This window comes from Culex quinquefasciatus, chromosome 1, assembly GCF_015732765.1.
Source record: "Culex quinquefasciatus strain JHB chromosome 1, VPISU_Cqui_1.0_pri_paternal, whole genome shotgun sequence".
NCBI classification, from domain to species: Eukaryota; Metazoa; Arthropoda; class Insecta; order Diptera; family Culicidae; genus Culex; species Culex quinquefasciatus.
The window spans coordinates 99,984,496-99,999,476 of record NC_051861.1 but is presented as its reverse complement, the minus strand read 5'-3'; the positions used below and the strand labels follow the sequence as shown (position 1 = coordinate 99,999,476).

Sequence of the window (14,981 nt, the reverse complement as noted above, 5' to 3'; positions counted from 1 at the left end):
ATTTAATTTGTATTTCAAATTTATGTCCACGCTCGAAATTTCCCAAAAAATTAGAGGACAGAAAGTGATTGAAATTTACATTGAACAAACTGAGCAATTCTCTACCAAAACCGGAAATGGATTTTATTTGTATTTTTTGATTTGGCTCAAACTTTGTTTGTATGACCAGAAGCCATTATTATCCATATAAATTTCCATACAAATTTGGCAGCTGTTCATACAAAATGGTACGTAAATATTCGAAAATCTGTAACTTTTGAAGGAATTTTTGATCAATTTGGTGTCTTCGGCAAAGTTGTAGGTATTGTTAAGGACTATTTAGAAAAATAGGTACACGGAAAAAATTTTCCCGATTTTTCATTAACTTTTTTCAAAAACTCAAATTCCCAAAATACGTATTTTTGATTTTCGAGATTTTTGATATGTTTTAGGGACAAAATCCGCAACTTTTGAGCTATAGAGAAACATGGTCAAAATCTGCCGCCGACTTATGATTTTGAAAAACTGGTGATTTTTGGAAAAAATCGAAATTTCATGCATAAAATTTTTTTGACCTAATTTTTTTATGCAAAATTGAATGTGCAATCGAAAAGTACTTTGCAGATTTTTCGATAAAGGGCTCCGTTTTCAAGATATAGCCACCGAAAGTTTGATTTTAGCGAAATATTTGCAGTTTTTAAATTTTTAAAAATAGTGACCATGAGTGACCGTTTCTAAAAATATTTGTTTTGAAGAGTTCAGAAAATTCGCTATAAAATTGTCTAAAAGACATTGAAGATTGGACCTTGGGTTGCTGAGATAGAGCCGCTTTAAGAAAAAGAAACACGAAAATTGAAGTTTTCTTAATCTCAACAAAACAACCCACCATTCTCTAATGACGATATCTCAGCAACTAATGGTCCGATTATCAATGTTAAAACATGAAACATTCGTGAAATTTTCCGATCTTTTCGAAAAAAAATATTTTGAAATTTTTTAAATCAAGACTAACATTTTAAAAGGGCCAAACATTGAATATTATGCCCATTTGAAATGTTAGTCTTGATTTAAAAATTTTCAAAATATTTTTTTCGAAGAGATCGGAAAATTTCACGAATGTTTCATGTATTAACATTGAAAATTGAACCATTAATTGCTGAGATATCGTCATTAAAAAATCGTGGGCTGTTTGGGTGAGACTTAGAAAACTTCAATTTTCGTGTTTCTTTTCTTGCCGCTGTATCTCAACAACCAGAGGTCCCATCTTCGATGTCTCTTAGACAATTTTATAGCAAATTTTCTGAACTTTTCAAAAAAAATATTTTTAGAAATGGTCACTCATGGTCACTATTTTTAAAAATCGAAAACTGCAAATATTTCGCTGAAATCAAACTTTCGGTGGCTATATCTTGAAAACGGGGCCCTTTATCAAAAAATCTGTAAAGTAATTTTCGATTGCAAATTCAATTTTGCATAAAAAAATTAGGTCAAAAAAATTTTATGCATGAAATTTCGATTTTTTCCAAAAATCACCAGTTTTTCAAAAAATCATAACTCGGCGGCAAATTTTTTGACCATGTTTCTCTATAGCTCAAAAGTTGCGGATTTTTGTCCCCTAAAACATATCAAAAAATCTCGAAAATCAAAAAATACGTATTTTGGGAATTTGAGTTTTTGTGAAAAAAAAGTTAATGAAAAAATCGGGAAATTTTTTTTTCCGTGTACCTATTTTTTTCTAAATAGTCCTTAACAATACCTACAACTTTGCCGAAGACACCAAATTGATCAAAAAATTCCTTCAAAAGTTACAGATTTTCGAATATTTACGTACCATTTTTGTATGAACAGCTGCCAAATTTTTATGGAAATTTATATGGACAAACTAATGATGCAAAATAGCTTCTTTGGTCATAGGGAAGGCCCCCACAAAGTTTGAGCCAAATCAAAAAATACCAAAAATAAAAATGGTCGAAATCGGCCGGTTTTGTAGAGAATTGCTCAACTAGTAAAATCAATTGTAATTAGGGTAATTCTCTACCCACTCACACGAAATCAGGAAAAGTTGCCCCGACCCCTCTTCGATTGGCGTGAAACTTTGTCTTAAGGGTTAACTTTTGTTCCTGATCACGAATCCGATGTTTATTATTTTCTATATCGTGACGGAGGGGCGGTACGACCCCTTCCATTCTTAAACCTGAAAAAAGAGGTGTTTTTCAATAATTTGATTTGATGGCGTACTCAGAATTTCGAAAATAAGTATTTTTTTAAATATTTTTATATTTTGCAATTTAAAAATGACTGTATCTCGAAGCCGTTGCTTCGTATCAAAAAGTGGTCAAAGACAAACTTGTAGGAAATTAGACGGGCTTTCTGAACAAAATACACTGAAACAAAAATACACGCCATTTCTATGAAAAATTTTGATTTTTAAGTTTAAAAGTTAAATTTCAGGGTGATGTCACGATTTTTTTTCCTTCAAAATTTTTGAGGAAATATCCTAAGATGTTACAAAAAGACTGACGAAAAATGCAGTATATTATGTCTCTCCTAAAAAATATAAAAATCATTTACTACTGGTTTTTGGAAATTTCTATATGGCAGACTTGGTTTTTCAGTCTCGTAAATATTTTTACCGGAAAGCTCGTTCAATTTCCCATAAGTTTGCCTTTGACAGCATTTCAATTGGGTTTATGGGCTTACAGATATAAGTTTGATTACATTGCTCATAACTGAAAATACAGTCAACTCTCTGGCTAACGATCTTCTCAATATCAATAATGCTCCATGTACCGATGAATTCTTCAGTCCCTTCAAACTGCATACTTCGATTGTCTTTATTCCTCGATATTTTCTCTTGCTTGAAGGATCTCTTCCTCGACAGATTCTATTTGCTTTAAATATCTATTATGGTTGTCAATAATTTTACTTTCTCATGGCTTGCATAGACATTTTTTTGAGAAACGAAGCTTTGAACGGTGATGGACAATTATTTGTTTTTGTTTGCTGGACGTTGCCATGATTGAGAAAAGTTCGGAACTTAACCTCAAAGGTAAACAACCGAATGAACTTTTTTAACAGGTGTCAGTTCCGGGGCATTTAAAATTTCAATTTTGTTCCGGTTGTTCCGTTTCGCATGGACACAAACACGGCCAGGGACACGGCCACGGGAATGGCCAGGAACAGGCACCTACACAGCCAGGGACACGAAACGGCCAGAAGCACGGGCACGAACACGGGCAGGAGTCCGGACAAGAAAACGGCCTAGAGCACGGCCACGGGAACGACCAGGGACAAGCACCTACGTGGTCAGGTGCACGTACACGAACTCGGCCAGAAGCACGGACAAGCACACGGGCACTAATACGGAAAAAAACTGACGTTTCGCGCAATCGGAAGAAAATTCAAATTAAAAAACGTTACTTAATCCACCCTTAGGTGGTTGGTGCCTTCCTCTCATTCAAAGGGTAATGCTATCCAAAATAGACACGCTCGTGGGAAGGTCTTTAAATTACCTATCCAAAGATAGGTTGCATGATATATTTGGAATACGTTTTCATCTAAATATCTGAGAACTAGCCTCCAAAAAGTGTATAAATAACTCTTAAGTGCTTATAACTTTTGATAGGGTTGTCAGATCTTCAATGTCTTGGATGCGTTGGTCTTTTTAATACCTTTCTGAAAATGTATAGTTTCTTACAAAACCACCCTTTTTACAATCTTCCGGACTTTAGTCAAAATCGTTTTTTTAGCATAACTTTTGAAGTACTTTACTAAACTTCATAATTTTCAATAGGGACTTATGAGACCCTAAGACGAATCGAATGAGACCAAAACGGTCCAAATCGGTTAAGCCAGTGCTGAGATAATCGAGTGCATATTTTTTGGTGCACAGACCCACATCCCTACACACACACACACACACACACACACACACACACACACACACACACACACACACACACACACACACACACACACACACACACACACACACACACACACACACACACACACACACACACACACACACACACACACACACACACACACACACACACACACACACACACACACACACACACACACACACACACACACACACACACACACACACACACACACACACACACACACACACACACACACACACACCGATCCGGAACTCAAGAAGCTTGGCGAGAACGTGGTTAAAACCAGGCGCACCCAAACCGGAGCGATGCTTTTTGAGCTGAAGAAGGATCCCGCGGTCAAGAGCTCAGCTTTTAAGTCCCTCGTCGAGAAAGCCGTAGGCTACGAGTCGAAGGTAAGAGCGCTATCACCGGAGACAACGATCGAGTGCAGGAACCTGGACGAGATCACGACGGAGGAAGAGCTAGAAGATGCGCTGATCGTTCTTCTGGATGACCGTACGACACCGATGGCAATCCGGTTGAGGAAAGCCTACGGCGGCACGCAAATTGCGTCGATCCGACTATCGACGCCTTCGGCGTCTAAGCTGCTGGAAACCGGCAAGGTCAAAGTAGGGTGGTCGGTGTGCCCACTGAGGCCTGTTCCTCGAGTGACCCAGCAGATGACGAGGTGTTTCCGCTGTATGGGTTTCGGCCACCAGGCGAGAAATTGCGACGGTCCCGATCGAACCAACAGTTGCAGAAGATGTGGTAGAGATGGCCACATGGCAAGAGACTGCAAAAATCAGCCGAAGTGCGTGCTCTGTAAAGAAGGCGACGGCAATAGCCATGCGACGGGTGGCTTTAATTGCCCGGTGTACAAGAAGCTGGCCTCGGGCAAAAAGTAATGGAGGTGTCCCAGGTGAACCTCAATCACTGCGACACTGCACAGCAACTGCTGTGGCAGTCGACCGCGGAGACGGGGTGTGACGTGGCAATTATTGCAGAACCGTACCGAGTTCCACACGACAACGGAAACTGGGCCGCGGATACAGCAAGAATGGCGGCGATACACGTGATGGGGCGGTACCCCATACAGGAAGTGGTCTCGAGGGCGTTTGAAGGATTCGTGATCGCCAAAGTAAACGGAACCTTCTTCTGTAGCTGCTATGCTCCCCAAGATGGACCTTGGAGCAGTTTCAGCAGATGCTGGATAGTCTGACCGATGAACTGATCGGACGAAGCCCGATCGTTATCGGAGGTGACTTCAACGCGTGGGCGGTCGAGTGGGGTAGCAGATGCACCAATGCTAGGGGCATAGCCTAATGGAAGCTCTGGCAAAGCTAGACGTTAGGCTGGCGAATCGCGGAACCAGCAGTACCTTCCGCAAAGACGGTCGTGAGTCCATTATCGACGTTACGTTCTGTAGCCCGCGACTGGCGGCCGACATGAACTGGAGGGTGAGTGAGGACTATACCCATAGCGATCACCAAGCGATCCGGTACAGCATCGGGAGACGAGCCCTGTACCAGATAGGAGCAGCCGGTCCTACGGAAGGAAATGGAAGCTGCAGTACTTCGACGAGGGTCTCTTCGTGGAAGCGCTCCATTGGTGTGATGGTCCCCAAGACTTGAGTGCCGACGTGCTAACAGCACAACTGGTGACAGCATGCGACACAACCATGCCGTGGAGACTGGAGCCAAGGAACTGTCGTCGTCCAACCTACTGGTGGAATGAAGAACTCGGTACCCTTCGGGCAAGTTGCCTCAGCGCCAGAAGACGAGTCCAGAGAGCAAGATCCGAAGCAACTAGAGAGGAGTGCAGAGAGGAGTACCGGTCTGCAAAGGCCGCGCTCAAGAAAGCGATCAAATGCAGCAAGACAAACTGCTTCAAGGAGTTATGCCAAGACGCTGATGCAAACCCTTGGGGAGCGCATATCGTGTAGCGATGGCGAAGATCAGAGGCCCATCGATGGTGGCTGAAACGTGTCCCGACAAGCTGAAGGTCATTGTGGAAGGGCTCTTCCCAAGACATGACCCAACGACATGGCCTCCTACACCGTACAACGACGAAGGGGGTAGCAACGCCGAAGGTCATCTGATCACCAACGAGGAACTTGTGGCAGTAGCGAAGAGATTGAAGGTGAAGAAAGCTCCCGGCCCGGATGGAATCCCGAATTTCGCCCTGAACGCCAGGGGGAACCGTTGCTGCGCAATAGTCACGATTGACGTCAAGAACGCGTTCAACAGTGCGAGCTAAGCGGCCATAACAGCAGCGCTGCACAAAATGAAGGTGCCTGACTATTTGTGCAGGATCTTGAAGAGCTACTTCGAGAACCGCGTGCTGGTCTACGACACTGCCGATGGACAAAAAACCGTTGTTGTTACCGCGGGAGTTCCGCAGGGATCCATTCTGGGTTCAGCACTGTGGAATGGAATGTATGACGGAGTGTTGACACTGGGACTACCCAACGGCGTAGAGATTGTTAGCTTTGCAGACGACATAGTGCTGACGGTAACCGGCGAAAATGTCGAGGAGGTCGAAGTGCTGGCTATGGAGGCAATCGCAATGATCGAGAACTGGATGCTCCAGGTGAAGCTGCGGATCGCTCACCACAAGACGGAGATGGTGCTGGTTAGTAACCACAAGAAGGTGCAGCAGGCCCAGATACACGTTGGAGAACACGTCGTGCACTCGAAGAGAGCGCTCAAGTACCTCGGGGTGATGGTGGATGACCGGCTGAACTTCAACAGCCACGTCGATTACGCCTGCGAGAAGGCGGCTAAGGCGATCATGGCACTGTCGAGGATGATGCCGAACAACGCTGGACCCAGGAGCAGTAGGCGCCGCCTCTTGGCAAGTGTCGCGACGTCCATACTTAAGTACGGCGGACCGGTATGGTGGACGGCGCTGGGGACGAAGCGAAATCGAGCGCTGCTCGACAGAACGCAGAGACTGATGGCCATGCGGGTTGCAAGCGCGTACAGGACCATTTCGTCGGAAGCAGTTGGCGTCATAGCCGGAATGATCCCCATCGGCATCACACTGGAGGAGGACACTGTGCGCTACACCCGGAGAGGCACGAGAGGTATCCGGGAAGCTGCGAGAGCCGAATCGCTGGCAAGGTGGCAACGTGAGTGGGACACCACGGAGAAAGGCAGATGGACGCATCGGCTTATCCCGTCCGTATCCACGTGGGTGAGCAGAAGGCATGGAGAGGTCACCTTCCACCTCACACAGTTCCTGTCGGGCCATGGCTGCTTCAGGAAGTACCTGCACAGGTTCGGACATGCAGAGTCTCCTCTCTGTCCGGACTGCGTCGATTGCGAGGAAACACCGGAGCACGTGGTGTTCGCCTGCCCTCGCTTCGAGGCAGCGCGAAGCGAAATGCTGGCCATTATCGGAGCGGACACCAGCCCGGATAATGTGGTGCGAAGAATGTGCAGCGACATCGCCAAGTGGAATGCGGTCGTCGGAGCGGTGACGCAGATCACTTCGGCTCTCCAGCGGAAATGGAGAGACGATCAAAGGAGGAACGACTAGGAGCCTAGTCGAAAACCCACGAGTGTGGCTGTGAAGGAGAGCACGTTATGATGGTCGGCTCTACCAAATCGGTACACGTCTCGATGGTCACAGGAGTCGAGAACCCACGAGTGTGGCTGTGAAGGAGAGCACGTTATGACGGTTGGCTCTACCAAATCGGTACACGTCTCGATGGTCCAAGGAGAGGGCTGCATATGACTAGCCGATCAAAAGCAACGCGATTCTTGGGCGCGGTTAAACCCTCGCATGGACTCATATGTATGTAGGACAGGAAATGGTTCTAGCACCCGGCATGGATCCTGTAAGTAGACTAGTGCAGAAAATGCAACGCCTCCCCCCCCGAAGTTATACCGAAAGGTGGTCCCGGGGGGACAAGGGCACGGCGTTCAAGGACTGGTTTAGTGGGTCGGGAAAACTCTTTTGTTTTCCCAACCCCACACTACCTGAGAAATGAATTCTCAGGTGTCTGGTAGCAGATTCCGACCTTGTAAAAAAAAAAAAAAAAAAAAGAACACACACACACAGACATTTGCTCAGAATTCGATTCTGAGTCGATAGGTATACATGAAGGTGGGTCTAGGAGGTCTAATTGAGAAGTTCAGTTTTCGAGTGATTTTATAGCCTTTCCTCAGTAAGGTGAGGAAGGCAAAAATGCTAAGTCCCGATTTGACACCTGTCAAACCACTCAAATGGCACTCACAAAATGAATACTGAGTTCTTTGAGTTCATTTCTGACGTCACGATTTTCTTCCCTATAGAGGAGAAAAGCAACTCGCGACAAAATTTTGAGGCTAGGAATTTTGACAGGTATGATTTTCATAAAGTATTCGCCTCCTTTTCTCTCCCACAGAAAACCTGGGAACGAGGTAGCTGTCAAACTAGGCCAAAATGTTAAAGTCACTCACAAAATGAACTTTGAGTGATTTGAGTTCATTACTGACGTCACGATTTTCTCCTCTATAGCTGGTCAGCAAGAAAAAACAAATTTCAATCGAGTCTTCATTTTGCATCGTTCTGTAAACTGATGCTTCTCTTCCTCGATGGTCCCTTGGATATTGACAACCAGAGAGTCGACTGTAGAACAGTTTCATTGAAATCGGAGAGGGTCGGGTACAAAAGTACCAGATAAATTCCTGATTTGAGCTGGAATTGCTCTATATAGTGATTATTTTTTTCACCTTCTACCACTTTAAATGTGTCACCCTTTTGTTCACTCTCCACGGTAGCTGTTTTTGTGAGTTTTCATTAACATGCCATGCTTAATCAAACAGAATTGAAAGAGCCAACAAAAGTCCTCAAAAAGAATGCTTATCGCAATCAAACTAAACATTTATGCCCCTTTTTAACTCCACTTTGACCACTTGAAAGTTGACCAGAGCAAAAAGAACCGTTTCCGAAACAAAAACTTTTGTCACACGAGGCATCAATGCCGTTCCAAACTCGTACGGCAGAGACCATTTATGTTGCACGGGTTGTGTTATTCAACCCAAAAACTTTTACTTGCAAAACAACAACTTTACCTTTTGTCCGAGACCGCTGGTACACACACCCACGCTAACCTGTCAACAACTGTCATACTGGGTAAATTTTGAACATGCCCCACCTAATCCCTCTTGAATTGTGTTGTGTTGTCCACCAGGTCCAGTTTTGGACCCCGAAATGGAGAAATCATCTGGAGTGTTATTTGAGAAGGGCGAATCAGCTTTTTATTTGTGCATAAAAATGTCATTAGAGATTGTTGAAATTAGCTTAAAAACTCTGTTCTGTTATTCTGTTATTTACAAAATAAAATTTAGAATATTTTCTTTAAAATTTCAAGAGCCTGAGAAAAAATATATTTTAAAAGATTTGATGCGTCCTGTTGAAATGTTCCTCTAGCATTCTTTTCAATGCCCCAGCAAACAGACATCCCAGCAGGCCGTCAACGAAGACACACACACATACTTCTTCCAGTTGGGTGAACTTGGTTTGTTGGCGGTGCAAAATAGAGGCTGCTGCTCTATCACAGTGGGAAAATCCGATTTCCCCCGCCCAGCTGGAATGGCCAACTACGATCAACAGGGTACGGCAGCACCTCAACGGGTCGCCCATATGCCATAATTTGAATTTTGAACGGAAAATTGGAGGGGAGCTGTAGGCAAGACACACAGAGAGAGGGGAGACTTTTCCTCGTTGGTCGAGTGGAAATTCTTGTTGGAAAAGTTGTGTCGGACAATGGACCCCCGTAGTCGATGTCTATGGAGCGAACTGAGGGGTGAGATTTGGGTCCAAAGGTGTTTGGATGTTCGTTTCGGGGGCTTTACTTTTTTTTCGCAAAGGAGCTATTCAGAGTTTACACTGTAAAAAAAAGGTTTGTGAGATTTTAGGGTACATTCTTTTTTGAGTTTTAAAATTTTAAGCTTTTTCGTTATTTTTTATTCTGAACACCATATCTGAAATGAAAATATTTTTTAATGTAACTCCAGTTAGTCCTTTTGCAAATGTTAACTGATGTTTACGTCTTTTCGGTCGTCGTTTTGAATTAAATTTACGACAGATGATTTAAGGTTTATTTCACGCACGAGCGAATATCGGGCATTTGAATTACAGTCTGTTGATTCAGATAGGAGATTACCCTGGGGTATAAATTGTAGAGAGTTTGAAGAAAATTTGATCTGTCTTATATAAGACAAAGCACATGTTCAAATAGGTAAGGACGCCATAAACGCCACTCAAATCTGAAAACGAACAAAATTGAAAAATTTCATAAATTCAAAATTCCTAATTAATATCAAAAATTTAAAACATTTCCAATTCTTTTTTTTTCTAGTCGTGCCAGCCGCACCGGAAGCGCCGCCGGCAGTGCCGGGGCAGCGGCCAGCATCGGGGCGAACCTGAGTGCCAGCTCGCGGACGTACGACCTGTACGACGCCGAGGTGGACGTCAACCGGGAGAAGCGCACCCAGCGCCACCTGGGGGCGATGGCGTCGGCCCAGGTCCTTTGCGTGTGCCCGCTGATGATTTTAAGGTGAGGGTTGTTAATTTGTTAATTTGTTAGTTTGTTAATTTGTTAGTTTGTTAATTTGTTAATTTATTAATTTGTTAATTTGTTAATTTGTTAATTTGTTAATTTGTTAATTTGTTAATTTGTTTATTTGTTAATTTGTTAATTTGTTAATTTGTTAATTTGTTAATTTGTTAATTTGTTAATTTGTTAATTTGTTAATTTGTTAATTTGTTAATTTGTTAATTTGTTAATTTGTTAATTTGTTAATTTGTTAATTTGTTAATTTGTTAATTTGTTAATTTGTTAATTTGTTAATTTGTTAATTTGTTAATTTGTTAATTTATTAATTTGTTAATTTGTTAATTTGTTAATTTGTTAATTTGTTAATTTGTTAATTTGTTAATTTGTTAATTTGTTAATTTGTTAATTTGTTAATTTGTTAATTTGTTAATTTGTTAATTTGTTAATTTGTTGATTTGTTTATTTGTTAATTTGTTAATTTGTTAATTTGTTAATTTGTCAATTTGTTAATTAGTTAATTTGTTAATTTGTTAATTTGTTAATTTGTTAACTTGTTAATTTGTTAATTGGTAAATTTGTTAATTTGTTAATTTGTTAATTTGTTAATTTGTTAATTTGTTAATTTGTTAATTTGTTAATTTGTTAATTTGTTAATTTGTTAATTTGTTAATTTGTTAATTTGTTAATTTGTTAATTTGTTAATTTGTTAATTTGTTAATTTGTTAATTTGTTAATTTGTTGATTTGTTTATTTGTTAATTTGTTAATTTGTTAATTTGTTAATTTGTTAATTTGTCAATTTGTTAATTTGTTAATTTGTTAATTTGTTAATTTGTTAATTTGTTAATTTGTTAATTTGTTAATTTGTTAATATGTTAATTTGTTAATTTGTTAATTTGTTAATTTGTTAATTTGTTAATTTGTTAATTTGTTAATTTGTTAATTTGTTAATTTGTTAATTTGTTAATTTGTTAATTTGTTAATTTGTTAATTTGTTAATTTGTTAATTTGTTAATTTGTTAATTTGTTAATTTGTTAATTTGTTAATTTGTTAATTTGTTAATTTGTCAATTTGTTAATTTGTCAATTTGTTAATTTGTTAATTTGTTAATTTGTTAATTTGTTAATTTGTTAATTTGTTAATTTGTTAATTTGTTAATTTGTTAATTTGTTAATTTGTTAATTTGTTGATTTGTTTATTTGTTAATTTGTTAATTTGTTAATTTGTTAATTTGTTAATTTGTTAATTTGTTAATTTGTTAATTTGTTAATTTGTTAATTTGTTAATTTGTTAATTTGTTAATTTGTTAATTTGTTGACTTGTTAATTTGTTAATTTGTTAATTTGTTAATTAGTTAATTTGTTAATTTGTTAATTTGTTAATTTGTTAATTTGTTAATTTGTTAATTTGTTAATTTGTTAATTTGTTAATTTGTTAATTTGTTAATTTGTTAATTTGTTAATTTGTTAATTTGTTAATTTGTTAATTTGTTAATTTGTTAATTTGTTAATTTGTTAATTTGTTAATTTGTTAATTTGTTGATTTGTTGATTTGTTTATTTGTTAATTTGTTAATTTGTTAATTTGTTAATTTGTTAATTTGTTAATTTGTTAATTTGTTAATTTGTTAATTTGTTAATTTGTTAATTTGTTAATTTGTTAATTTGTTAATTTGTTAATTTTGTTAATTTGTTAATTTGTTAATTTGTTAATTTGTTAATTTGTTAATTTGTTAATTTGTTAATTTGTTAATTTGTTAATTTGTTAATTTGTTAATTTGTTAATTTGTTAATTTGTTAATTTGTTAATTTGTTAATTTGTTAATTTGTTAATTAGTTAATTTGTTAATTTTGTTAATTTGTTAATTTGTTAATTTGTTAATTTGTTAATTTGTTAATTTGTTAATTTGTTAATTTGTTAATTTGTTAATTTGTTAATTTGTTAATTTGTTAATTTGTTAATTTGTTAATTTGTTAATTTGTTAATTTGTTAATTTGTTGATTTGTTTATTTGTTAATTTGTTAATTTGTTAATTTGTTAATTTGTTAATTTGTCAATTTGTTAATTTGTCAATTTGTTAATTTGTTAATTTGTTAATTTGTTAATTTGTTAATTTGTTAATTTGTTAATTTGTTGATTTGTTTATTTGTTAATTTGTTAATTTGTTAATTTGTTAATTTGTTAATTTGTTAATTTGTTAATTTGTTAATTTGTTAATTTGTTAATTTGTTAATTTGTTAATTTGTTAATTTGTTAATTTGTTAATTTGTTAATTTGTTAATTTGTTAATTTGTTAATTTGTTAATTTGTTAATTTGTTAATTTGTTAATTTGTTAATTTGTTAATTTGTTAATTTGTTAATTTGTTAATTTGTTAATTTGTTAATTTGTTAATTTGTTAATTTGTTAATTTGTTAATTTGTCATTTTGTTAATTTGTTAATTTGTTAATTTGTTAATTTGTTAATTTGTTAATTTGTTAATTTGTTAATTTGTTAATTTGTTAATTTGTTGATTTGTTTATTTGTTAATTTGTTAATTTGTTAATTTGTTAATTTGTTAATTTGTTAATTTGTCAATTTGTCAATTTGTTAATTTGTTAATTTGTTAATTTGTTAATTTGTTAATTTGTTAATTTGTTAATTTGTTAATTTGTTAATTTGTTAATTTGTTAATTTGTTAATTTGTTAATTTGTTAATTTGTTAATTTGTTAATTTGTTAATTTGTTAATTTGTTAATTTGTTAATTTGTTAATTTGTTAATTTGTTAATTTGTCAATTTGTTAATTTGTCAATTTGTTAATTTGTTAATTTGTTAATTTGTTAATTTGTTAATTTGTTAATTTGTTAATTTGTTAATTTGTTAATTTGTTAATTTGTTAATTTGTTAATTTGTTGATTTGTTTATTTGTTAATTTGTTAATTTGTTAATTTGTTAATTTGTTAATTTGTTAATTTGTTAATTTGTTAATTTGTTAATTTGTTAATTTGTTAATTTGTTAATTTGTTAATTTGTTAATTTGTTAACTTGTTAATTTGTTAATTTGTTAATTTGTTAATTTGTTAATTTGTTAATTTGTTAATTTGTTAATTTGTTAATTTGTTAATTTGTTAATTTGTTAATTTGTTAATTTGTTAATTTGTTAATTTGTTAATTTGTTAATTTGTTAATTTGTTAACTTGTTAATTTGTTAATTTGTTAATTTGTTAATTTGTTAATTTGTCAATTTGTTAATTTGTTAATTTGTTAATTTGTTAATTTGTTAATTTGTTAATTTGTTAATTTGTTAATTTGTTAATTTGTTAATTTGTTAATTTGTTAATTTGTTAATTTGTTTATTTGTTAATTTGTTGATTTGTTTATTTGTTAATTTGTTAATTTGTTAATTTGTTAATTTGTTAATTTGTTAATTTGTTAATTTGTTAATTTGTTAATTTGTTAATTTGTTAATTTGTTAATTTGTTAATTTGTTAATTTGTTAACTTGTTAATTTGTTAATTTGTTAATTTGTTAATTTGTTAATTTGTTAATTTGTTAATTTGTTAATTTGTTAATTTGTTAATTTGTTAATTTGTTAATTTGTTAATTTGTTAATTTGTTAATTTGTTAATTTGTTAATTTGTTAATTTGTTAATTTGTTAATTTGTTAATTTGTTAATTTGTTAATTTGTTAATTTGTTAATTTGTTAATTTGTCAATTTGTTAATTTGTTAATTTGTTAATTTGTTAATTTGTTAATTTGTTAATTTGTTAATTTGTTAATTTGTTAATTTGTTAATTTGTTAATTTGTTAATTTGTTAATTTGTTAATTTGTTAATTTGTTAATTTGTTAATTTGTTAATTTGTTAATTTGTTAATTTGTTAATTTGTTAATTTGTTAATTTGTTAATTTGTTAATTTGTTAATTTGTTAATTTGTTAATTTTGTTAATTTGTTAATTTGTTAATTTGTTAATTTGTTAATTTGTTAATTTGTTAATTTGTTAATTTGTTAATTTGTTAATTTGTTAATTTGTTAATTTGTTAATTTGTTAATTTGTTAATTTGTTAATTTGTTAATTTGTTAATTTGTTAATTTGTTAATTTGTTAATTTGTTAATTTGTTAATTTGTTAATTTGTTAATTTGTTAATTTGTTGATTTGTTTATTTGTTAATTTGTTAATTTGTTGATTTGTTTATTTGTTAATTTGTTAATTTGTTAATTTGTTAATTTGTTAATTTGTTAATTTGTTAATTTGTTAATTTGTTAATTTGTTAATTTGTTAATTTGTTAATTTGTTAATTTGTTAATTTGTTAATTTGTTAATTTGTTAATTTGTTAATTTGTTAATTTGTTAATTTGTTAATTTGTTAATTTGTTAATTTGTTAATTTGTTAATTTGTTAATTTGTTAATTTGTTAATTTGTTAATTTGTTAATTTGTTAATTTGTTAATTTGTTAATTTGTTAATTTGTTAATTTGTTAATTTGTTAATTTGTTAATTTGTTAATTTGTTAATTTGTTAATTTGTTAATTTGTTAATTTGTTAATTTGTTAATTTGTTAATTTGTTAATTTGTTAATTTG

At 34.7% G+C, this 14,981-nt stretch overlaps 1 protein-coding gene across 1 annotated transcript in view; it reads left to right on the top strand.

The window, feature by feature from the left end:
* The window catches only part of LOC6045823 (G-protein coupled receptor moody), a 234,447-nt gene that overhangs the window by 206,873 nt on the left and 12,593 nt on the right, over positions 1-14,981 (top strand). The window contains exon 7 of the mRNA XM_038259417.1: positions 10,219-10,416. Coding sequence (XP_038115345.1) covers positions 10,219-10,416 — 198 coding nt within the window. The remainder of the gene's footprint in view (positions 1-10,218; positions 10,417-14,981) is intronic.